The sequence below is a fragment of the Budorcas taxicolor genome, chromosome 17, assembly GCF_023091745.1.
Source record: "Budorcas taxicolor isolate Tak-1 chromosome 17, Takin1.1, whole genome shotgun sequence".
In the NCBI taxonomy this organism is placed as follows: domain Eukaryota; kingdom Metazoa; phylum Chordata; class Mammalia; order Artiodactyla; family Bovidae; genus Budorcas; species Budorcas taxicolor.
In genome coordinates, this window is record NC_068926.1 from 48,187,872 (window position 1) to 48,214,478 (window position 26,607).

Here is a 26,607-nt window from a genome sequence, read left to right on the forward strand (position 1 = left end):
TGTAGAACTTTTCTCTTGGCCAAAAAGTGTCTATTATTCATTTATAGACACCGCTGAGGTAAAGTTATCTCTCAATAAATTAACCAGTGTCACAAGCTTGGGAAATTCTCTTCCCATTAATTAGCCCAGTGTTACATGTCCCTTGGAGAAGGAAATGGCAACCCACTCCAGTATTCTTGCCTGGAGAATCCCATAGACAGAGGAGCCTGGTGGGCTACAGTCCATGGGGTCACAAAGAGTCGGACATGACTGACTGACTGTCACTTCACTACATGTCCCGGAAGCCCATGGGACACGGCACCTGTTTCTCCTCTGAAACATGGAATAATAGCATTTACCTAATAGATTTATCATGAGGATTAAATGGAATGATGCTTAACCCAGTGCCTGGCATACAGAAAACATTCAATAAATATCAATCACTGCTTTTCTTGTTACTGCTGTTATTAATGGTACCATTTTTGTCCAAGATAAACATTAATTGCAGGAAGGTAATGCCTAACTTGAGAACTGGATACAAATACTCCTGCAGACTGTGTCTTTTTGCCAAATTTAAAGGGAAGGGGGATGGAATTTTAATATCCTTAGCTCTCACTCTTAAAAAAAAAAGAAAAACATCAGAAGAACATACGTTTCACCACAAATGTTGGTGATATTTAAATAAGATTTAAATTTGTACAGCATTTAAACAGAAAAGAAGCAAATGGCATTAAATTCATGAAAGTGCCAGATTGTACACACCCAGAGTCAGAAATATTAACCATTTTCCCGTCATGGAACAGTGCAGCTGGCTGGAAATGTATTATGAGAGGGAATGAAGAGTTTTAATGGATCCTTCCTTCAAACCTGCAGCATTGTAAAGTGGTAGTTAATGAATTATTGGACATGTACAGTCATTTGTATTTAAACAAGAGGGAATGAATAGGTCTTGTCAGCTCACCTAGCCTACCCTATTTCTCTGGTTCAGCTCCTCGGGGAGGAGGAATTAATGCTAGAATTCAGTGGCCAAGGAGATGGAGGGAAAGATGGATGTCGAGCTAGAAGGACCAGTTCTGCCCCATCGGCTTCTGTGAGAACACAGTTCAGCTCGTCTGTCCCGAGCAGACGCCAAAGAAATGGTCAGGGGCCAGGTCTGCCCTTGGGAAACCAGACTGGTGTCTTCCCCACTGACGGTCACCAAGTCTTAGATCAGATTCCCTGTAGCTGAGGCACTGTGTGTATGAGACCCATTGATGAACTGCCCCCCCAAGAAATAAGGGAGTGAGGGGTGATGGGGCAGAACAGGGCAAGGGAAGAGATGGGCCAGGATGGCATATTAGATTCCTGTGGCCACTATCACAAATGACCACAGGCTTGGAGTCTTAAACCACCCCCCGCCCCCCGCCTTGGCACTTGCCTGGTGGTCCAGTGGTTAAGACTCTGCCTTCCAATGTGGGAAGCATGGGTTTGATTATTGGAAAGACTGATGCTGAAGCTGAAACTGCAATACTTTGGCCACCTGATGCAAAGAACTGACTCATTGGAAAAGACCCTGATGCTGGGAAAGATTGAAGGCAGGCGGCGAAGGGGATGACAGAGGATGAGATGGTTGGATGGCATCACTGACTCGATGGACATGAGTTTGAGCAAGCTCTGGGAGTTGGTGATGGACAGGGAAGCCTGGCGTGCTGCAGTCCATGGGATTGCAAAGAATCGGACATGACTGAGCGACTGAACTGAACTGAACTGAAGGGAACTAAGATCTCAAATGCTTCACGGTGGAGCCAATAAATAAGTAAACAAACAAATAAATAAAACTCTTTAAAAAAAAAAAAAGGACTCTAAAAAACACAGCCTTCGCTCTTGGTCTTGGAGGCCGAAAGACTGAAGCCATGCTCTCTCTGGGAGCCCCAGGGGAGAAGTTGCTCCAACTGCTTATGGCAGCGCAGCCGGCTTTCCTTGGCTTGTGGCCACACCACCGCCCCTCTCCACATGGGCTGCTGTTCTGTCCGTGTCCAGCCTCCTCTCCCTCTCCCAGATAAGGACTCTGGGATTGCATTCAGGGCCCATAATCCAGGATGCTCTCTTCCCCAAATCCTGGACTTAATTACACCCTTTTTCCATAGAAGGTGACATTTACAGTTTCTAAGGATCAGGATCTGACATCTTTGGGAACCATTATTCAGCCTTCCACGCATAGGGTTCGGGAGACCCTGCTGCCCCACACCAGCTCTGGAGTTTGAAATCTACTAGAGACGTCCTGAGGTGTGTTCTTACAGCCAGTGGTTGGCCGCAGGCTGCCCAGGGGATAAGCATGGGTGGGAAGACCCCACCCCCACCAGGCATCCCCCACGAGCCAGAGGAATGCTCCAAAGTTCTCTCTCCCCAGCTTCCTTCCTCCCCACTCCTTTCCCCCCTCCTTCCCCTACTGTGTCACCAAAGAACCAGGTGTGGTTGGCAAATACTTCAGTGATGCCTCCACGCCCAGAGCAAGGACGGGGGCTGGGTATGGAAAACCAGGAGGGCCGTTTGCTTTTTTTACTGATTCTTTATTCATAAACTTGATGCAAGTTTAAAAAATTTACTGTACATTACCACATAAACCTGCAATGAAAAATAAAGTCCAAAAGAACCGAACACCGAAGCATGCCTCACGTGCACCTGTCAATGCTAGCCATCAGAATATTAAAGAATTCAATACTGTATTCAGGATTTAGCCTCAGGTTCAAGGAACTTGAACACTTTAAAGAATTCTGCCTTGTCACTTGCTATCTGAGCAACTGGCAATCGTTCAGTTTAGACAAATGTAACCAACTGAACAAGAATGCCAGAAAATCTTCTACTGTCCTCAACCAACACAGAAAAAAAAAAGAAATTAAACATGATAATGCAGAAGTGCCAAGTCTCTCAGATGTGGTTTACAAAGTTAAAAACTGAGGTTTTTTCCTAGTTACTATCTTTTTTATTTTTTAATTGGAGGAAAATAGCTTTCCAATGTTGTGTTGGTTTCTGCTGTACAACGATGCTAATCAGCCGTAAGTATACATATATCCCCTCCCTCTGGAGCCTCCCTCCCCCACCCCCAACCCTTCTAAGTCATCACAGAGCACCAGGCTGGGCTCCCTGTGTTGTACAGCAACTTCTCACCAGCTATCTGCTTTACACATGACCGTGTATATGTATCGATGCTACTTTCTCTGTTCATCCCACTCTCTCCTTCCCGTCCTGTGTCCACAAGCCCATTTTCTATATCTCTGTCTCCATTCCTTCCTTGCACAGGTTCATCGATATCATTTTTCTAAATTCCATATAAAGGTATTACTATACTATATCTGTTTTTCTCTTTCTGACTTACTTCACTCTATATAACAGGCTCTAGGTTCATCCACCTCACTGTAACTGCCTCAAATTCATTCTTTTTTATGGCTGAGTGATATACCATTGTATATACGCACCGCATCTCCTTGACCCGTTCACCTGTTGATGGACATCTAGGTTGCTTCCATGTCCTGGCTGTTGTAAACAGTGCTGCAGTGCACACCCAGGTGTGTGTTAATCGCTCAGTCGTGTCCAACTCTTTGTGACCCCATAGACCCCGTAGCCTGCCAGGCTCCTCTGTCCATGGAATTTCCCAGGCAAGAATACTGGAGTGGGTAGCCATTCCCTTCTCCAGGGAATCTTCCCAACCTAGGGATCGAACCTGGGTCTCCTGCATTGCAGGAAGGTTTTTTACTGTCTGAACCACCAGGGAAGCTCGCACATTGGGGTACATGTCATCTAAAAACTGAGTGGTAAAGCATAAGAAACACTTTTGAACTTTGTAACTTGATTGTGCAGGGGGAGAAAAAAAGTGCTTCTGGATTTCTTTTTTAAAGTACTTAATAACTAGAGTTTACTCTTAAATCAAACTTACAAACCTCTTATCAAATGCAGATGCTGTCCTTATTAGTTGATATAAACACACACACACACTGTCTCCATCTCAGTGCTCAGCCCAGCTTACCTAGCACTCCTGTTCCAAGTCCCGAGCATCAGTTGCCTCCACTCATCTCTACTAAGAGTGACCTAAGTGTCAAACCCTGCTCTCCCTCTGCTCACCTTCCCTGTCCTTTGTATCAAAGTCTAAATCCCACTTTCCTCATTGCTTCGGGGGGAAACACTAAGTTTTGTGTTTTTTTTTTTAAAGAACAAAACACATAGACTTCATTTTTGTGCTCACAGCTTTGGCTAACACACCAAGCATCTCTCATCCACAGGAGGATATAGGGCTTTTTCACCACAATGAGCTTCACGCACCTTTTCTTAGAACCCCTGATTTGACCAAAGGGCCCATAAAATTAAAGTCATAAAACAGCTTCTTTTTCTTTTTTTGTTTTTAATGCCTGTTTAAATTTTTATTCATTCATTTATTTTTGGCTGTGCTTGGTCTTTGTTGCTGCACGGCCTTTTCTCTAGTTGTGGCACGTAGGCTCAATGATTGCAGTGCCCGGACTTTAGAGCACCGGCTCAACAGTTGTGGTACACAGGCTTCGTTGCTCCAATGCATACAAGATCTTCCTGGATCAGGGATCGAACCTGTGTCTCCTGCATTGGCAGGAGGACCACCAGGGAAGTCCCAGCTTCTTTTTCTGAAAGCAAGTCTTCTAAGTATTTTCTTGCTCCCTCTGTCTCTCATTCTCTCTGTTTCTCAGCTTACCTCTGGCAGTTCAGCCTCATTCAGAATTGAAAGGCTTAAAAGCGAAAAGCTAAGACTTCTAAGATGGTCCATAGTTAAGAATCCACCTTCCATTGCAAGGCACACAGGTTTGATCCTGGATCTGTGAAGATTCCACCTGCCTCAAGGCGACTAAGCCCAAGCACCATGACAAAGATCCAGTGCAGCCAAAATAAAATTTACAAAGAAAATATTTCCACTTACAAAAGCATCAAAAAGAATAAAATATTTAAAGAAAGAAAATACCTAAGATTCAAGACTCAGCAGCCCTGAAGATGAAATGTCAGTGATCAGGACAAATTACAGTAAAATTACCTGAGCTGGTTCCATTCCACTTTCCAATCAGATTTCAGTACTCCCACTATTGGCAGACCTTTAGGAGGACCACCAGCTCCACTCAGAAATGGACCTGGGCCCACGTTTCCCTCCAAGTCACTGACCATCGCCTGGATGCCGAGCCCCCCGTGGGCCTCCCTGGTCCCCTTGTTGCCTCACCGGGAAGATCAAGGAGCCATCATCAGCAATCCTTTCTAAGATGTCTCTAAGATGTTTGAACAACCTAGTCATTTCTGCATTTGCTTTCTTCATGCCCCTTCAAGTGCTGGAAGGAGGTTTGCATCCTTAAAAAAAGACAGACCACAACAGAGCATTCAGGCAAGAGTGATGCCTGTACCGAAGCAGGAGGCAGCTGGGAGGTGACTTGGGTTGAATCTGGTCTTTTCCACTTTCCAGCCATGCGTCCTTTGTGTGTGTGTGTATGTGTGTGCTCTGTCATGTCTGACTCTTTGTGACCCCATGGAGGAGCCCACTAGGCTCCTCTGTCCATGGAATTTCCCATGCAAGAATACTGGAGTGGATTGACATTTCCTACTCCAGGGGATCTTATCAACCCAGGGATCGAACCTGCATCTCTTGCATCTCCTTCATTAGCAGACAAATTCTTTACAACTAGCACCACCTGGGAAGTGTCCTTAGGAAAAGGTACTTAATTCTTGGACCTGTGAAATGACAGTAATGGCCCCACTTCCTGGGTTCTTGTGACTGACTAGTAATTGGGACCACACGTGGGAGGTGGTCACCTGCTGGGCTGGGCACGTATTAGGTGCTCAGTAAACCAAGGGCTTCACTCCAGTTCATATCCTGCTCCAAGCTCAACCAGCCAAGCCCCGAGCAGGGAAGACACCCTCTTGGTCTCTGGTTCTCCTCTTCTCCCTCTCAGTGTCCATCTCTTGTGGCTTCTGGGACAAATGACCACAAATCGGATGACTTAAAACTATACATGTGAGACTTCCCTGTGGTCCAGGGGTTAAGACTTCACCTTTCAATGTAGGGTATACAGGTTCGACCCCTGGTCAGGGAGTTGGGATGCCATATGCCTGGTGGCCAGAGGGGTAAAAAAGGAAGCAATGTTGCAACAAATTCAGTAAAGATTTTTTAAATGGTCCACATCAAAAAATCTTGGGGAAGAAAAGCCATGTAGAGGAACTTCTCTGGTGGTTCAGTGGTTAAGATCCTGCACTTCCACTGCAAGGGCCGTGGGTTCAGGCCCTGATTGGGGGACTGAGATCCCACAAGTCAAAAATAAGTAAAAGTTTTCTGAAAACCACACACGTGTATTCTCCCACCGTTCTGAGAGAAGAAGACCTTCATCAGCTTCACAAGGTGTCAGCAGGGCTGCACTCCCCCCGAGCCCCGAGACTCTAAAGGAGAGAACACTTCCCTGACCCCCCCAAGTTCCTACAGATGGTTTCTTTGGGCTCCTTGACCCTTTCCTCCATCCACAAAGCTGGTCACGTAGCATCTTGCTTTGGTGACACACAGCCTTCCTCCGCCCGAGGTTCTCAAGTCTCCCTCTGCTTCTTTCCTGTAAGGACACTCGGATTACATTTAGGGACCACCTGGACAATCTCGGACTACCTGCTCATCTCAAGACCCTTAACTTCATCAAACCTGCCAAGTCATTTTTGCCAGATGAACTAATGTACCAGTTTCGGAAGTTAGGATTTGGTACCTTTGAGGGCCATCATTCATCCTACTGCACGACTCCAAAGCTTTGCCCCAAGTCTTGTTTAGGACGAGCATGGGCTCCCCTCCAGAGCTGGGACACAAAGATGAGGGGACAAGGTGCTTTGAACTTGGCTCTTCTCTCAAACGTTGGCAGAGAGGAGCCGTCCCATACACGAGCACAAGGGGAGAATGTGGGTTCCAAAACCAGACCCCAGGGCTGACTCCTGCCCAGCAGGGGACTATGGTCAGACTCCTCTACTCTCAGTTTCCTCATCTGGAATATGGGCCTAACACCCATCTCGGGGTTGTTCTGAGGATGGAATGAGCTAACATGTGCCTGGATGTGTTAACACGCACTCTGCTCCACCTTCAGACAAACCAGGAAGTCATCACTGGGCAAAGAGATGCGATGGGATAGGATGGGATGTAACACACAAGTAACTCTGCAGGTACGGCTCCATCAGCTAAGGGCGGTCTCCCAGAGGAGGGGCAGCATTAATTATCAGCAGAACACCTGCAGCTGGTGGGGATGAGTGACCTCAACTAGTCAAAGAGCTCAAAGGAGAGGTGGGTGGGGCCCATGGTATCTGTCATATAGCCTCTGCTGTATCAGTAAGCAAAAACCAGTATCCAGGGAATTCCATGGCAGCCCAGTGGTTGGGACTCTGCACTTTCACTGCCAAGGGCGTGATTCGATCCCTGATCCGGAATTAAGATCCCACAAGCCATGTGGTGTGGCCAAAAAAAAAAAAAAGCAGTGTCCACTTACTTCTCATGATCGGGACCCCGAAAGAGCTACGGCGCTTCAGGTTTCTCCTCTGCTTTCTCTTGCTGTTCCTGTGTTGCTGTTGTTCAGTCACTAAGTCGTGTCTGATTCTTTGTGACTCCACTGACTGCAGCACGCTAGGCTTCCCTGTCCTTTACTATCTCCCTGAGTTTGCTCAAACTCATGTCCATTAAGTGAATGATGCCATCCAACCATCTCATCGTCTGCTGCTCGCTTCTCTTGCCCTCAATCTTTCTGAACATCAGAGTCTTTTCCAGTTAGTCAGCTCTTCACATCAGGTGGCCAAAGTATTGGAGCTTCAGCTTCAGCATCAGTCCTTCCAATGAATATTCAGGGTTGATTTCCCTGAGGACTGACTGGTTTGATCTCCTTGCCATCCAAGGGACTCTCAAGAGCCTTCTCCACTACCACTTTGGGGTGTGATGAAAACTCACTCATGGGCCCCCACCACTCTCTCTCTTCTTCCAGGTTTCTGACAGATGTGACTACATCTTTGTCAATGGGAAGGAAATGAAGGGCAAGGTGGGCGTGGTGGTGAACTTCACCTTCCAGCACCTGAGCACTCCTTTGGACATGACGGTATGGGTGCCCCGGCTGCCCCTGCAGATCGAGATCTCGGACACTGAGCTCAACCAGATCAAGGGCTGGAGAGTCCCCATTGTCTCCAACAAGAGGTGGGTATGTTGATCAGGCTCCAGAGCAGATACCCAGGTCAAGTACACTTAGGCTAAAGGTGGAAATTTACAGGATAGCTAACTTCAGGCATGTCTCATTCCAGGGGTTCAGGGGTAGCCTAAGGGTGTGTGTGTCTATCCCCTTCTCAGCTACAGTTTGCTTTATATCAGCTTCATTCCCATCAAGTTTTGCTCCTGAGGTCCCAGACTTCTAGTCCACCTTCTTTGCAACTCTGCAAAAAGTACATCCTCTCTTCCCCAATACTTCCTACTTTCTTACTTGGGTTGTGTGTCCATGCCTGATCTAATCATTGTAGACGTGGAGGAAGAGAAGGGGGGCAGATAGAATATACTGTTTGGCCAGCTAGACTCCAGCCACGTTCCTCTGGCTGGAGCCAGAGGAGCTAAAGAAAGAAGGTCAACCCTGCCTAAACCAAGGGATCAATATCAGGAGAAGGGAAAATTGATCTGGGAGGACCCAAGCCATAGAGGTTCACTGGAGACCTGTCTGAACAGATGCTGCCTGACCTGGGCAGTCTCTTTCTGCCCCAGCCCAGAAACTCTGAGATTACTTTCCCTTGGGGAGATGAAGTCCAAAGCTTGTCGCCTGTGTGCCTGGTACATCACTCTGATGGTGTTTGATGGAATGGCAAGTCTGCACTATCCACATGAGGCAAATAAGCAGGCATCAGATAAAGAGAATTTTGTTCAGAGTACTTGGTCATCTCAGAGAGAACCATGCTCAAAGAATCATATACAAGTGATTTGTAGAAAGGCAAAAGTAAGCATGTGCAGAATTAGACAAGGAAATATTCCTGGAGTCTGGGTACTCCACAGAGAGGAGAGAATTTGTACTTCTGTGATGGATAGTTTTCACATTCTTACCCTTGAAAGTCCACCCCTTTGAGTTCTTGTGGCCCCTGGGAGAGGGTGTGACTTCAGGAATGGAGGTTTGGGTTCCATGTGCAATTGGAAGATGGTTTCAGCCATGATCTTTTTCTTAACCACAGGGGTTTCTAATGTTGAGTTGGGAGAATGGAATTCAGCATGGTTACTGATGCTCCTGAGGGCAGGCAGTTGTAGGGAGAGACTCACCAAGGAATTGGGGACTTCCCTCATGATCCAGTGATTAAGATGCCATGTTTCCAATGCAGGGGATGCAGGTTCAATCCCTGGTTGGGGAACTAAGATCCCACATGCCATTTGGCTGGAAAAAAAAGAAAAAGAAAGAACTGACCAAGTCTCATTATGGACAGTCCAGATGCTGTCACAACTTTTCAGCTCAGATATAGCTACAGAACTATTTCAAGGAATCAACAGCTGGCTTGATGGCGATCATGATGGTGCTGGGAAGGGCTGAGAGTGCATAAAGGCATCAGATGTTGAGGGAACAACTAACATCTGCTTCCTGGCTGCCATCCTTGTTTTTTCAACATTTATTGTCACCAAATACCTTGAGTGAAATGCTCACTTTCCTTGTGTACTGGTTTATAGGGCTACACTGGTCATCCAGAGCCTTATTTTATTGACTACCATGACATGATATAATGGCTTATCCCAAAACCAAGTGGCTTAAAGGAAAAGCCTGTCATCTCACAGTTCTTCTGCATCAGGAACCCAGGCAAGGCTTGGGTCTCTCTCAGGGTGCCATCCAGTTGTCAGCCAGTGCTGTGGTCTCATCATGAGGCTCGGTGGGGATGGACCTGCAACTGAGCTCATGTGGTTGCTGGCCAGTCTTAGCTCCTCCCAGGCTATTGAGCTGAGGGCCACAGTTCCTCACTGGCTGTTGGCCAGAGGCTGCTCAGTTTCGAGCTGTGGGATGTCCTCACAGAGCGGCCCCCAGCATGGCAGCTGGCTTCATCAGGGCAAGCAAGAGAGAAGAACCAAGGAAAGAGAGCCAAACAAGAAAGTATCTTAAAATCTGATTTTGAAAGTGACATCCTGTAACTTCTGCTCTTATCTTACTTTGGGAGAAATTTATTAGGTCCAGCCCACACTCAAAGAGAAGGGAATTTCACAAAATGAATGCTAGGAGGTGAAGGGGGGTTTAGGGACAACTTAGACCTCTGCTGGCCACACCAGTCCATTCTGACTGGTCAGTACTGGGGCCATGTTGTTGTTTAGTTGCTAAGTCGCGTCCAACTCTTAGTGACCCACGGACTGTAGCCATGTGAGGCTCCTCTGTCCATGGGATTTCCCAGGCAAGAAGACTGGAGTGTGTTGCCATTTCCTTCTCCAGGGGATCTTCCCCACCCAGGGATCCAATCTGTGTCTCGTGCATGGGCAAGTGGGTTCTTTACAGCCGAGCCACTAGGGAGGCCTGTACTCAGGCCATAAGTGTGGGTGGGTGCGCCGTCGCATCTCTTTGTGACCCCGTGGACTGTAGCCCATGAGCCTCCTCTGTCCATGGGATTCTCCAGGCAAGAATACTGGAACAGGTTGCCATGCCCTCCCCCAAGGGATCTTACTGACCCAGAGATCAAATCCGAGTCTCCTGCATCTCCTGCATTGCAGGTGAATTTTTACTGCTAAGCCACTGGGGAAGCCCGTCCTCAGGCTGCAGCAGTGGTCAAATATTCTGAGTATCACCCCTGCATGTCTGTCAAAGCCCACCCCGGGCCATGAACTCCATACCAGCAGGACTTACGCCCACTCACCATTGCAGCCCCTGCCATGTTTCACACCCAGCCCTGTGTTGACCCAACAAATCAGCATCTGTTAAACTGAACCGCCCCTTTGACAGGCCAGCTCAGGACAGTGAGGAGGAGGATGAAGACGAGAAGAGGAACAGGGGCTGCACGCTCCAATACCAGCATGCCATGGTGCGGGTCTTGACTCAGTTTGTGGCGGAAGCTGCTGAGCCCGGGGGGCAGCTGGCCCACCTGCTGGGCCCTGATTGGCAGGTGGACATCACGGAGCTGGTAAATGACTTCATGCAGGTGGAGGAGCCCCGGATCGCCAAGCTGCAAGGGGGACAAGTCCTGATTGGCCAGGAACTGGGGATGACCACCATTCAGGTAAGACAGCTCAGGTGAGAACTCTGTTATTTGTCTCTTAGACTAATATCCAGTCTTTAAATTGAAGTACGGTTGATTTACAATATTGTGTTAGTTTCAGGTGTGCAACAAAGTGATTCAGTTACACGTACATATGTTTCTATTCTTTTTGAGATTCTTTTCCCTTATAGATTATTCTATGATGTTGAATACAGTTCCCTGCACTGCACAGTTGGTCCCTGCTGTTTATCAATTTCATATATAGTAGTGTGTAGTAGTAAGTATATATGTATGTGTCATATTTTAGATTCCACATATGAATATCATGTTATTCATCTTCTATATCTGGCTTACTTCACTTAGTTTGATAATGTCTAGATTGTCCGTGTTGCTGCAAGTGGCATTATTCCATTATTTTTTATGACTAAGTAGTATTCCGTGGCATACATGTACCACGTCTCCTTTATCCACTCATTTCTCAGTTGACAGGTTGTTTCCATGCCCTGGCTACTGCAAATAGTGCAGCAAGGAACACAGAGGTATGTTTATTTTTTCAAATTAGAGTTTCCTCTAGATGTTTGCCCAAGAATGCTATCCCTGGGTCATGTGGTAACTCTATTTGACAATGCCCATTTTCAGAATGAGTAAGTTGAAAGGAACTGTCAAGTAAATAAAATAAATGGTATAATAATGTGACAAGAGTTTTTAAATTCCTCACATATTCCTTTCATTTGAGCTACACTGGCCTGACTTCTTGGGTTGAATCATGTCTGAAACTTCAAGACATTACTTGTCTGTAAGACACAGTGGACATTACCATCTTGGGACAAAAGCTCTAGAAATAGAGCCACTATATATATCATCTAGCAATTGTACTTCTGGGCGTATATCTGGAAAAGACAAAAACTCTAATTTGAAAAGATACGTGCACCCCAGTGTTCATAGCAGCACTATTTATAATAGCCAAGATATGGAAGCAACCTAAGTGTCCATCAACAGATGAATGAATAAAAAGATGTGTATATATATATATATATACATATACATATATATATATATATATATATATATATATACACACACACACACACACTTACACACATATATATACTGGAATATTACTCAGACATTAAAAAGAACAAAATCAGGCCAGTTGCAACAACATAGATGGGCCTAAAGATTAGCATACTAAATGGAGTAAGCCAGTCAGAGAAAGACAGATATCATATGATATTAAGTTCATTTGTAACATCAAAAAAAATGATACAAATGAACTTATTTACAAAACAGAAACAGCCTCACAGACATAGAAAACAAACTTGTGGTTATTAAAGGGGAAAGGTAGATGGAGGAATAAGTTAGGAACCTGAGGTTAAAATATGCACACGGCATATATAAAATAGACAATCAGCAAAGACCTACTGTACAGCACAGGGACCTCTGCTCAATACTCTGTAAGAACCTATGTGGGAAAAGAATCTGAAAAAGAATAAATATATGTGTGTGTGTGTAACTGAATCACTTTGTTGCACACCTGAAACTAACACAACATTGTAAATCAATTCTACCCCAATATAAAATTAAATTTTTAAATTAAAAAAAATTGAAAATCTCTCGAGATGAACTAACCTCATGAAAATTCAGGGCGTGGCCAGCAGCTTCTCGCTCTGTCAGTCTACCTCACTGACCCTTGTCACCTGAAAGCTTTGCATCCTGCCTTGATGCTCAGCTGCATTCACCAGGTCACACCCTCCCACACATTCCAGAAATGTGCGGAAGGAAGGAACAAAGTTATAGTGTCTCCACAGGTCTTGTGAGCACCTCCTGCTGGGAATGGGTGGGGTAGACCAGTGTGCGGAATGGGAGTTTTGAAGCAAACACTTTCACAAGACATGATTCTAGCAGGGCCACTAGGGTCTAGTCATTTTCCTCCTGAGACCAAATATTATTCCTCAGTGGCTGCCCCATTTGTAGGAGAGGCAATCATCCTCTTAAGCAACAAGTGAGGTTTCTAAAATATTTGTGCACAGCAAAGATTTATAAGTGAAACTATATTGGATTGTGGAAAATTTAAATCACTCTGGGAAATGGGCTCGAACTTAAAAGAGATCATTTTTGAACCCGTTATTAACAAATGACTTAATTAACCATGGGACTTTTCATTAAAATAGATTTATTGCAGCTGTCAGTTGGGGCATACATTATAAAATATTCAGACAGCCTATTGAAACAAAATGTTTTTATTTATATGATCAAGAAAATGTAATTTTGCTGTTAACCCTATACTTTTTTGAGAATGTTGTATAACTTTCCTCTTAGATATTTTTATGAAACCACTTGCAAATGATATAATTTAATAAAGTACTTTTGCCACTGGAAAAAAAAAGTGAAAGTAAAAGAGATCATTTTATCGAGGAGGAAAATAGATTGCTTTGAACTGGGACCCAGGAGTCACATGTTCCAATGCTCTCTATAAAGCTGAGAAGGAGCCATCAGCGAGAAAAGCAGGATGGGTGTCAGATGAAAGACGATGACTGATTTGGAACCTAAATGTGAGGCGCACAATAGGGAGTGGTGAGGAGTGTGATGAAGAGGCTGCTGTTCCTTTCCAAAGGCTCCCACAGGGGAAATGGGAGCCCAGCATCGAGAGATACTGCCAGTTTTCCAGAAAAGCTAGAAAGCTATCATTAATATGAAATCTATTTTTTAAGGATGGCCATTCATCCCATTTTAGAGTATTACATCAAACAAAACATACCTGCCCCAAAGACAAGCACTTGCAATCTTCACAGCTGACTTTTGCTCAAAAGATCTTAATTCCTTATTACTCAGCTATTAAAAAAATGCATTTGAATCAGTTCTAATGAGGTGGATGAAACTGGAGCCTGTTATACAGAGTGAAGTAAGTCAGAAAGAAAAACACCAATACAGTATATTAATGCATATATATGGAATTTAGAAAGAGGGTAACGATGACCCTATATGTGAGACAGCAAAAGAGACACAGATGTAAAGAACAGATTTTTGCACTCTGTGGGAGAGGGTGAGGGTGGGATGATTTGCGAGAATAGCATTGAAACATGTATATTACCATATGTGAAATAGATCGCCAGTCCAGGTTCGATGCATGAGGCAGGGTGCTCAGGGCTGGTGCACTGGGATGACCCTGAGGCATGGGATGGGGAGGGAGGTGGAAGGGGGGTTCAGGATGGGGAGCACATGTACACCCATGGCTGATTCGTGTCTATGTATGACAAAACCCACTACAATATTGTAAAGTAGTTAGCCTCCAATTAAAATAAATAAATAAAATTTTTAAAAAAGATATAAATTCCTGCAGTCTATATCTCTCCCTCCCCTGCATGGATCATCCTTTACACCAAAGGGGGCCTTTCTGAAACCACAGAGAGCTATGTCATTTCTGCCTTTCAGATCCTGTCACCTCTGTCAGACGCTATCTTGGCCGAGAAGACGGTCACCGTGCTGGACGAGAAGGTGACGATCACGGACCTTGGGGTCCAGCTGGTGACGGGACTGTCCCTCTCCCTGCAACTCAGCCCAGGGAGCAACAGAGCCATCTTCGCCACCGCAGTGGCTCAAGAACTTCTGCAAAGGCCCAAACAGGTGTGGGAGTAGGAATGGCACGCTGTGGGGAGGGGGTCGCCTCTCGGGGAGGCCACACGACTGGGAGGGTCACACACCAGGGGGACATCCTATGTGTCTTGGAGCCACATGGTGGGGTTGGGTCACACACTGGTGGGTTTATTCATTGAGTGGGGTCCTGCCCTGAGCAGGTCACACATGCATCAAGTAAGGTCACACACCAGCTGAGGTCACATAGCAGGTGAGGTTGCCCGTCTGGTGGAGTCACCAGTTGCGGGGGGGGAGTGGTGTCCCACAAAAGCAACAAGTGAGGTTTGCACATTGGGTGTTCCTCAATTGTTGGTATTTTCTAAATTTTATTGGACTATAGCTGATTTGCAATGTTGTGTTAGTTTCAGGTGTACAGAAGAGTCAATCGGCTATACATATACCTGTATCTGCTCTTTTCTTTAGTTTAGATTCTTTCCCCATACAGGTCACTACAGAGTGCTGAGGGCTCCATGTGCTATACAGTAGGTCCTTGTTAGTCTCGAAAAGGGTTTGTGAAGGAGTGACTGCTCAGCCCCAGGCTTCCTACCCCCCTAAATGGAGACGCTGAACAAGACTGCCATGCGTGATGGATTCTAGGCACCAGGAGCCAGAGGAGCTCGACGTAGGCTCCACATCCCACTGGACATCACATGTGCTGTTGCTCCACATCACGATGGTCCTGGCTCTTCACCACGCTGAGCTCCCCGAGCAGTGGGGTGAAGGCGAGGGCAGGAACAGACCCTAAGGAAGTGTCCAAACTCCTGTGAAGTCCCTGCCCCTCTACGATGGGGCCACAGGTCTGGGGGGTCAGAAGGAGATTGGAGGAGTTGCTTCCACATTTATTGTTTAGCCCGGAACAGAAGTAACAAACTGCTGGTTACATTGTATATGGTGTTCTTTCTCTTTATTGGAAAACAGCATGTGCTAATAGAATGTGTGTGTGTGTTTCCTGTATGTGTATGCCTGTACTGTGTGTGTTGTGTCTCCTGTGTGTTGTGCACGTGTTGTGCACATTTTGTGTGTATTGTGCAGCGCATGTTTGTGTGTTGATGCCACGGTTTCCAAACAAACAGGGCACTTGAAAATGTTATCTGATCTTCCCCCTCATCAGAGGTGGAGAAACATTATTTCTTAGAGAGAACCTGGATTGTGACTCTCAGGAGCCTTGTTTGCCAAACACTCTAGGACAGTGGTCTCAGGCTGCTGACTCTCTGTGCCCCATGAGACAGACTGTCCTCCCGAGGGGATGCTGGAAGGCCTCCAGTCCTTGTAGGAAGTTTTTGGGCCATTTCCCTTGTCAATCAAGAGCCCTTTGCCCAGCAGCTCTATGCTCAGCAGGTATGTTACGACGTGGGCCCCCTTGTGCACCCACTGAGGCTGTGACTATGTTCGGACAGGAAGGTGGGCTAAGCCAGACGTTCCCCTGGAAGCACAGAGTCTTGCAGTTTCCCCAGCCCGTATCCATCACTGAACGCTCCTCCATCAGGTGTTAGCTAATTGCTTGCCCTTTCACTGTGGTCTCTGTGCGCAAGGCTTTGGACTAGCACTTGAGAGTGGGTGAGCTCAGTAACAGATACGAATTCTTGCCAAAGGCAAACCTCCCTCTTCTGACGGCACAATGCCAGCCAGGATGCAAATCCAGGTAGCAAAGGAGAAATAACCTGAGGCTTCTTTCTGTCTTCCTGGCGCGATCTAATCAGATGATGGCCAGTGAGGAGTTAAGGAAGTGATAAGACACAGAATAAGGCCACAGAGCTGACCCATTTCCCACATGCAGAGCAAGCCATGTGACCCTGAGGTTTGCTCCGTGCTTGGTTCGGATGGAGGTTGGCCTCTGCCTGCAACTTGGCTCTGACATTTCAGTGTCAAGAAACCCAGTGTGCATTTGACTTTCCTGCTGTGATTTCGTGCAATCGGAAGACCCTAGTAGAGGACTTCCCTAGTGATCCAGTGGCTAAGATTTTGTGCTTCCAATGCAGGGGGCCAGGGTTTGACCTCTGATCAGGGAACTAGATCCCACATGCTGCAACTAAGAAGTTACATGCCCCAACTGAGACCCAGCACAGCTTGAAAAAAAAATTGACCCTGTAAACCAGGGTTATGCCCAGTGGCTTTTGCACTGTCTCCTGGTGGTGTTTTCCACCTAGCAGCCAGTCCAAGCCAATATCTAACAAGGTCAGGATTTACCGACTGAGCGGAAGAAGGAGCAAGAGCCACCAGCCTCATGTGAGAAGCTTCCTTCTCACTTCCAAAGACCAGATACCACCAGGAACACTTACTCTATTGTGGTTGGGGTGCCTTGGTTTCAAGAAAGAGAAATCCACTCAAGCAAGCTGAAATAACACTGGATTTATTACAAGGTTAGCAAGGCTTTTGTGAAAGTGTTAGTCGCTCAGTCATGTCTGATTCTTTGCAACCCCATGGACTGCATAACCTGCCAGGCTCCTCTGTCCATGGAATTCTTCAGGCAAGAACACTGGAGTGGGTAGCCATTCACTTCTCCAGGGGATCTTCCCAACCCAGGGATCAAACCCAGGTCTCCCTCATTGCAGACATATCCCCCACGGTCTAAGCCACCAGGGAAGCCCAGCTATAAGAACTTGGCGAAACGGGTTCAGCAGTCTCTCTCACATCCATTATCTCATTAGATAAATGCTGAGCCCAGACATTTGCTTGTACCCGATCCATTGTAGTTGCTCCAAAGTGAGGCTTCATTCCAGTTTCATACAAGCTCCCACTCATCTGCCCACAACGGAGTGCTTCAGTCCTGTCTTTCTTATTTCAAACTGGAGAGGGAGATGCCGGCGGGCTCAGAGCTGCCGAGATGAATGGCTCTGACCAGCCATTCTCCGGGCCAGGTGGGCAGGGGCCTAAGCCTCTTGGGGCTGAGCACCCCTCTGGGCTTGGGCTGCAGCAGCTTCTCCAGGAGACAGGAGGAAGGAGGGAGCAATGGGCCTGCCAGTTTGCTGTCAAGGCCAGTGACATCTTCACTGAATTGGAAGGCATGGAGATTATCTCATCTCTTATGATCTCCCTGGTCAGACTAGTCCCAAGGAAATCAGATCTAAAGCAACAAAGGAAAAAGAAAAGAAATTCAGATATACACAAACCTTGGCCCTGGCTACTCTTTGGTCTCCCAGTTTCCCCCAATGGGTGGGTTGGAGGTTGGATGGGAATACAAAGATTCTCCCTATAGAGAGCTTCCTAACCTTAATCTTCACCCCAACCCCTCTCTCTGCCTGGATGGCATTACCCCTCACCTCCAAGCCAGGACTGTGTCCGCAAGCCAATACAAGCCTATCCTTAGATGCGTATGTGGCAGGACCCAAAACAACTAAAGCCTAAAGCCAGCAGCACCTCTGAGGCGCCCTTGTGTAGATCAGGGGCTTTCATCTGTGTTGTGAGTAATGTTCAGAGACTGGGTATTAAAGCAACTTAAAAGTCATGTCATAAATATGTTTCATTTAAATGTGTAACACTTGTGAATGACCCACTGGCCAGTAAATCTTCTTTGACGTGCAATCTATTATTGCGCAGAAGTAGATCTTGCAGCAAAGGGGGAAAAAAAAAGCCTTTCTTTCAACACCTCGGGAAAGAAAGCAAATCTTATTAGGAGGTGTTTATTCCTGGTCGTGTTTCGTGGTGGTCATTTTACTGTTGTGGTTTTTCTTTAGGTTCTCTTGTCTTTACAAGAATTCATTCTATTTTATACCTTTTGTATTTCTTGCTTCTACACTGTGTAACAGGTTTCCCTTTGTTCTTGTAGCATTCTCTTTGCTACAGAGTGTCTGTGTGTGCAATGAGCTTTGGGACCCATTTTTTTAAGCTTATTTTTTAATTGGAGTATAATTGCTTTACAATGCTAACGTTGTGTTAGTTTCTGCTGTACAGCTACATGAATCGGCTATAAGTATACACACATTCCCTCCCTCTGGGACCACCCTCCACTGCATCCTGTCCCTCTAGGTCATCACAGAGCCCCGAGCTGAGCTCCCTGCGCTTCAGCTTCCCGCCAGCTGTCTGTGTTACCCATGGTAGTGTGTATATGTGAACGCTACTCTTTCAGTTTGTTCCATCCTCCCCTTCGCCCTCTGTGTCCATCTTTGATGAGCTTACTTATTCTTTTCAACAGGAAGCAGCCATCAGTTGCTGGGTCCAATTCAGTGATGGCTCCGTCACCCCCTTGGATATTTATGATGCAAAAGACTTCTCCCTGATGGCCACATCCCTGGATGAGAAGGTGGTCTCCATCCACCAAGACCCCAAATTCAAGTGGCCTATAATCGCCGCTGAAGCTGAAGGACAGGGGGCCCTGGTGAAAGTCGAAATGGTTATTTGCGAATCATGCCAGAAATCCAAGCGGAAGAGCGTGCTGGCTGTGGGGACAGCCAACATCAAAGTGAAGTTTGGCCAAAACGATGCTACCCCCAACACCAGTGACAGCAGACACACAGGGGCAGGAGGGCCCCTGGATAATAACATCAGTGACAGAAGACCCAAAAAGCCCTTGCAGGCATGGGGGAGTCAGGAGGGAGAGTACTACAGCAGTTCCTCCATGGGCCTCATGGAAGGCAGGGGCTCCACAACGGAGAGATCCACCTTCCAGAAGAACAGGGGCCAGGAAAGCCTTCTGGATGATGGCAGCCACTTGCAGACCATCTCCATCGACCTCACCAGCTTCCCAGCCCAGGTAGACCTGCCCAGAAGCCACGGGGAGACAGAGGAGAACGACCCCCAGTCCTCCAAAGGGCTGAGCGACCTGGAGATCGGAATGTATGCCCTGCTGGGGGTCTTCTGCTTGGCCATTTTGGTCTTCCTCATCAATTGTGTGACCTTTGCATTAAAGTACAGGCACAAACAGGTCCCCTTCGAAGAACAGGAAGGGATGACTCACTCCCACGACTGGGTCGGCCTGAGCCACCGAACGGAACTGCTGGAGAACCAGCTCCACTTTGCCTCCTCCCAAGAGGAGCAGATCACCGCCATCGACAGAGGCATGGATTTCGAAGAGAGTAAGTATCTGCTCTGCACAGACTCCCAAAAGAGCATCAACGGACAGCTGTTCAGATCTTCAGGACCCACCCTCGCGGATGGGAGAGATCAGAAAAGCGAGCCCCCAACGTCCCCTACCTCAAAAAGGAAAAGAGTCAAATTCACGACTTTCGCCACCCTCTCTCCAGAGGATGGATGCCCTGCCGTGAACTCCCTAGCGGCCAGCAGCGAGGATACCGTGAACTGGGTAGGCCAGGATCTGGACCCTGGGGGAAGCCAAGAGTCACACGGCTACAGGGAAGGATTACGTGAAGATGTGTAAACTGGGCATTCGCAGACATTGGTTCTCACTCACCTTTCGGCCTTTAACTTGGGGATTCGGGGCAATGGGGACCCGAAGTGTGGGGAATGAAAAGACAGGGGGGACTTCCCTGGCGGTCCAGTGGTTAGGACTCAACGCTTCCACTGTAGGGGGTGTGGGTTTGATCCCTGGTCAGGGAACTAAGGTCCCCCATGCCTCCAGGCGTGGCAAAAAAAAAAAAAAAAGGACACGATCAGGCTGACACTATCCACAGAGCCCCAGAAAACGACCCTGGCTCCCCCAGGGAGGCCCCGAGTTGGAATCGATGTCCACATTCCAGGGTCAGATGTCTCAGTCGATGAAAAGAGGTTTATCACGCATGGCGAGATTTTTTTTCAACTTGGAAGAAAAATGAGTTCTGAGTCACTGAGCTTCCAACAGCCTCCAGGAAAGAACTGTCCCTCTCTTGCTATCTCTCTTTCTTTCATCGAAGCAATTTGGTTACAGCCAAAGCCACATGGCTGCAATATTCAATGTTGCGGACCACAGGAGAAAAAGGAGACTCAGGTTGGGCGGGATGGGTGGGAGGAAGTGCGTCATGGAAACTCACCTGGCTGTGAGCCTGAGCAGAAGCGGAGTCTAGCGCCGCCTAGTGTCAGCTCTTGGGAAGTATGATCTCCAGTTATCTCTCAAAGGCTGGGTCAGGGTAAACCCCAGGGTTATTGACAAACCAAGGCAATCGTTGACAAGGGGTTGAAAGGGAACAAGAGGGCAAACAGGTCACCAATACCTTTGTAACTAGATGTCAAGAACAAACACCCAGGAAACTAAACCCTCTGAGCCATTTGGAGCATCCCTTTCTCGGTAAACTAGGGATCCTGGGCATAGAGTTTCAATCAGGTTCAAAGAATCAGGCTTTTTTTTTTTTTAAGCATATTTACTCAGTTCACATTTGTACCCTTCCTTGCATCGCCACCTTTGCAAAAGTCATTGATCACTCGTGGGCAGTGGGGAGCCGTGTCACTGTTTGCTGAGGCTCTTCCACTGCGGCCTCTGTGTCAGACAGCAGGTAATAGTCTACACTGTAGCCGCATGGGGCCAAATTCACACGTGTCTTGCTTTGAAAAGGCTAGTCTTTGGGGGTCAGCAGTGCTCAAAAGGAATTCGGCACCCAAGGATGCTCATTCTCCTGGCTTTTCTGGAAAGAAAGGAGGAATGGTCTGTGATGGGTCTTTCGACAGTCCCATCTGGTCTGCTGCCCAAGGCTGCTGAGATAAATCTGGGCATGCCCATAGAGGGGTACAGGGTGAGGAGAGTGGAGATTCAGTGTGTGTGACGAGGGTCGGGCAGGAAATCTGGCCCCACTCACATGTGGGGGGAACATGAGGCTGCTATTTCTTCACCTTGGAGGGATAGAGGGACCCGTGGTACCTGCCTATGGAGCAGAGAGCTGGGTTATTCGAGCATTGGGTTCTAAGGTCAATTTCTCTTTCTCTGTCTCTCTGTCTCTGTGTCTCTCTGAACCTATCTCTCTGCTTCCTCTCTCTCTGTGTCTCGGTCTCTCTCTGTGCATATAATTGAATTCTCCTGAGATCAAGTGTATAATTCCACCAGTTCATCCTCTCAACCTCAGCACTCTCCCTAAAACTAAGGTGCTGTCCATTTGCCCTAACACTGAGAGTCCAGGAGCCATCAGCCACCTGCTCCTGTCCCCAAGTTGACTTACATTGTCTGGCTGGGTGACTAAACGGTCACCCCTTTTTCAATGATAATCCTTTGCTTTCAGTAACCCACTCCTGTTCTTTTCAGCCTTTCCCTTGTTTTCATACCGCTGTCAATGCCCCCTCTCCAATCCGTCTGCGTGCAGAATGTATTGTAGATTATAAGAATGTAATATATATTTATAAACTTACCGACTGTAAATATAAAGTTTGCCTTCTGCGGCTTATGGCTGTCCCTTGTCTTTCTACACACTCACACCACCCCCTCCCCTGCCCCAGTGGCTGGCATCCTCAGCAAATGACCCTCCAAAGCTGCGGCTTTGGGTAAATGAAAACGCAGATGGAAAGATCCCAGCAACAATCCAATTACACGCTTACATCGTGTAATGCTGCTCTCCGCATTGAGGCGATGTTGACACATGATGACAAAGTACGTTGTGTACTAAGCATCTCTCCTTCAGGACCTGAAAGGATTTGCAAATCAATCACACACGCAATTCTCTGCTAAAAGCCTGCTGACTGATGGCGGTAAGTGAGAACCATGGCAGGCAAGCGTGTATCCCAGCTTCCCTTTGGGCTGGAGTGAGGGGACGAACGGGTTCTGTCATCCCTTTGGATCACTCATGTACGTTCAGAGGTCAATTTCCTGAAGGATATATATGCCCACGGTGACTGTGGGCTGGGTTGTTTGTTTTTTAAGGTTGATTTTTCAGGGAATTTCCTGGTGGCCCCATGGTTAGGAATCCGCTTTCCAGTGCAGGGGACTTGGGGTCGGTAACTGCTCGGGAAACTAAGATCCCACGTGTCGCAGGGCCACTAAGCCTGTATGCCACAGCTACTGAACTCTTGCACCTCAACTAGAGAGAAGTGTGCCTGCCAGAGTGAAGATCCCAAGTGCAGCAACTAAGACCTCATGTAGCCAAATAAATAATTTATTAAAGGTTGATTTTCAGATTCCTCTGATAATCAGTTGCAGTCCCAAGATGATTCCACAGAAAAAGAAGTTGCATGAAATCTTTGTCTTCATGCAAGCAGTATCAAGTGATGTATCATTCTCTTATTCAACTGGTGTTTATTGAGCACCTACTGTATGCTAGTTGTTGTTCAGTTGCTCAGTCATGTCCAGCTATTAGCAACCCCATGGACTGCAAACACCAGGCTTCCCTGTCCTTCACCATCTCCCAGAGCTTTCTCAAACTCATGTCCATTGAGTTGGTGATGCCATCCAGCCATCTCATTCTCTGTCACCCCCCTTCTCCTCCTGCCTTCAATCTTTCCCAGCATCAGGGTCTTTTCCAATGAGTTGGCTCTTCGCATTAGGTCGCCAAAGTTTTGGAGCTTCAACTTCAGCATCAGCCCTTCCAATGAATAGTCAAGGTGGATTTCCTTTAGGACTGACTGGTTTGATCTCCTTGCAGGCCAAGGATGAGTGATAAATAGACCCATGCCTACTCTCAAAGACCTCTAGTGTGGGGTGGAGGAGATTAACAACAAACAATGTAATTTTCAGATCATCATACATTGTATGAAGGATAATAAAATAGGTTATGGTATAGAAAAAGACTGGGTCAATGCTTAAGACTTTGGCCATTGCACCTAAAAAAAAAAAATCTGAATTTCTGTCTTCTCTCAAAAATTCAGACTCTGGCGAGATGGGTCTTAGAATCCACCTTGGCCCTAATTGGACATCCTGAATTTACTGTTGTGGCCTCCAGGCAGGACACCCCCACACCCCTGCAGGCCCCTCCACACCCAGATTGCCTCCCTGACCCAGAGGGCAAATTTCATTTGCCATCTATTTCACTATTTTTCTTCTAATAAGGAAATATTTCTCCCCAGCTGTCTCTACCCAGAAGTGCTGAAAACAAAAATAAATGGAGGGAGCTGTGTGTTCTCTAGACAAAATTAGGAGAAGTATATTGTTATGGTAAAGAGAGTACCCTCGGTGCCTCGTAGGGAGATAGAGATTGTTGTCTAAAGGGATTCCTAGTCACAGAGGTCTAATGCCTGATTATCTAAATGGAGCTGACATAATAATAATAGAAAAGTCAGTAAATGTTAATGCGCTTGACACATTCCAAAACCATTCCCACCCCTTCCATGGGAAAATTTCTTCCTCGAAACCGTTCCCTAGTGCCAAAAAGGCTGGGGACCGCTGGTTTAAAAAACACAGCTCACACAGCTCATAATGTGATCTGTGTGCCCAGAGTCGGAGAAAGAAATGATATGAACACCTTAACGCATTGACTTTTCAACAGAGTTTCTTGGGGTGCGAATAAAATAAGGGATGCTGCGCAGTTTCTCCTAGCCTGACCTGCTTGCTCATTTCCACCCCTCGTGGGCCCCCCATCCCACCAAGTGGTGAGTTCCGACCCAGTAGACTTAGACACCAAGCCCACAAAAACCAGGATCATCAGCGCCCCCTGGTGGACACCGTAGCTTCCGGCAGCGTTTAGTGCCCCAGAGTTGAGCAATCCATTACCTGAACAGAGTTCCACACACTCGGTGACCTGAACAACAGAAATGTGCTCACAGTCTTGAGGCCGGAAGTCCGAGATCAGGTGTCCACAGGGTCGGTTCCTTCTGAGGCTCTACGGGGCTCTGATCCAGCCCCTCTCTGCCTCCTGGTGGTGGCTCTTGTCCTGCAGAGGCTTCACCCCATCTCTCCCTGCATGCTCACATGGCGTTTTCCACATGATGGGCGTGTGTGCGTGTCCAAATTTCCTCATTTTTTTATTTGTATTTTATTTCTCTCTTATAGGGAAGAGGACTGAAGGTCTGCATTCGGGGCTGCTTTGCGGGTTCTTTGGGCATCAGGGTTTTTTGTTTTGGCCACGAGGCACATGGGATCTTAGTTCCCTGAAAGTGAAAGTGCTGGTCACTCAGTCCTGTCCTACATTTTGCCACATTGTGGGCTGTAGTCCGCCATGTTTCTCTGTCCATGGAATTCTCTAGGCAAGAATACTGGAGTGGGTTGCAGGCCCTCCTCCTGGGGATCTTCCCAACCCAGAGATCAAACCCGTGTCTCCTGCATCGCAAGCAGACTCTTCACCATCTGAGCCACCAGGGAATCCCCTTTAGTTCCCTGACCAGGATTCAAACCTGGAAGTGCAGAGTCTTAACCACTAAACTGCCAGGGAGGTCCCCAAATTTCCCCTTTATAAATGAACACCAGGCAAGTTGGAGTTGAGCCCGCCCTGCTCCAGGAAGACTCATCTTAACTAACTACATCCACAAAGACCCTATTTCCAAACAAGGTCACGTCTAGTTACTGGGCAGTTAGGACTTCAATCCATTAATGTGAGGGGCACAAATAAAGTCACAACACTGGCCTCTGGCCAGAGGCCTAAGGCAGCTAAACTCATGAGCAGACTAAGAGCAATTGACTGCTCCATGGACCAACCAGGGCACTGGGCTTCCAGGAAACTGTCTTATTTTGAAAAGCCTCACCTCATCCTCAATTTCACACCCACTTTACAAATGAGGCTGTGCAAGGACACCCTGGGAGAGCAAGGGAACAGTTTATCTGTTTCCCTCTGGGGAAGCTCAGAACTGTGAATTAATTACCCCATGTGTCACTTCCCAAGACACGGTCATTAGCAGTCATTAGCTCCTCACTCGAAGAAGGCAATGGTACCCCGCTCCAGTACTCTTGCCTGGAAAATCCCATGGACGGAGGAGTCTGGTAGGCTGCAGTCCATGGGGTCGCTAAGAGTCGGACATGACTGAGCAACTTCACTTTCACTTTTCACTTTCATGCATTGAAGAAGGAAATGGCAACCCACCCCAGTGTTCTTGCCTGGAGAGTCCCAGGGACGGTGGAGCCTGATGGGCTGCCGTCTCTGGGGTCGCACAGAGTCGGACACGACTAAAGCGACTTAGCAGCAGCAGCAGCTCCTCACTGGGGACCACTCCCTCTCTTTGCTGTGGCTGCAGCCATAGAGATTCTGGCAGAAATGTGGGTGAAACAAGGATGTTCTGTCAGCTCCTCAAACCCAGCCGTCATTGATGACCTGAGGGGTGATGGACAGGGGATTCAGACCAAAGAGCATGCTATGGCCAGAGGTCCAGATGCAAGTTCGACCCCTACATGGCCCCCAAAGGCCTTCCTCTTAAGTTCTGTGTGGTACACTTTGCCTACATCTGGCTCCAGTTGCTGTGTCTATCACAAGACATGGGGGAAAGTGCTGAGCTGTGTATCTAGCCTCCTGTAAATAAGAGAATTGAAAGGACTAAGGCTACATGTCCTCTAAGAGGTGTACTTTTTTTCCTGGAGTGACCATCATTAAGTAGCACAAACTAGGAGTTTAAGACAACAGGAATGTATTTACTCTCCATTCTGGAGCCCAGAACCAAGGTGTTAATCGAATTGGTTCTTGGCTGTGAAAGAATCTGTCTCATGCTTCTGGGTTTTGCTGGTCACTAGCAATCTTTGGAATCCTTTAGCTCTTTCCAAAAATGGCCTTTCCAGATAAGGCTGCAGTCCCCGGTTCTGTGGGTTAGGATTTCAACATATCTTTTCAGGAAGACAATTCTACCCACTCCAGGGAGGAAGTAGTCCCCTTAGGAGGGAAGAAGTCCTTTTTTGATGTTTGCTTTGGACAAAATCTATGCAGCAAGTGATTTTAAACATTATTTTTTAACCAAACTTCAGGAAGAAGAATAGGGGCAGTGGACAGAATTAATTTCTCCCTAGGACTGGACAATGGGCTTCTCGGGTGGCGCTACTGGTAGTGAATCCGCCTGCCAGTGCAGGAGACGCAGGTTTGATTCCTGGGTCAGGAAGATCTGGAGAAGGAAATG

General features: G+C 47.1%; 1 protein-coding gene across 1 annotated transcript in view; it reads left to right on the plus strand.

The window, feature by feature from the left end:
- TMEM132D (transmembrane protein 132D) overlaps positions 1 to 20,104 on the plus strand; it is an 885,684-nt gene extending 865,580 nt beyond the window's left edge. Inside the window, exons 6-9 of the mRNA XM_052654940.1 lie at positions 7,956 to 8,161; positions 10,905 to 11,178; positions 14,590 to 14,781; positions 18,923 to 20,104. Coding sequence (XP_052510900.1) covers positions 7,956 to 8,161; positions 10,905 to 11,178; positions 14,590 to 14,781; positions 18,923 to 20,104 — 1,854 coding nt within the window. The remainder of the gene's footprint in view (positions 1 to 7,955; positions 8,162 to 10,904; positions 11,179 to 14,589; positions 14,782 to 18,922) is intronic.
- The last annotated feature ends 6,503 nt before the right edge of the window (positions 20,105 to 26,607 follow it).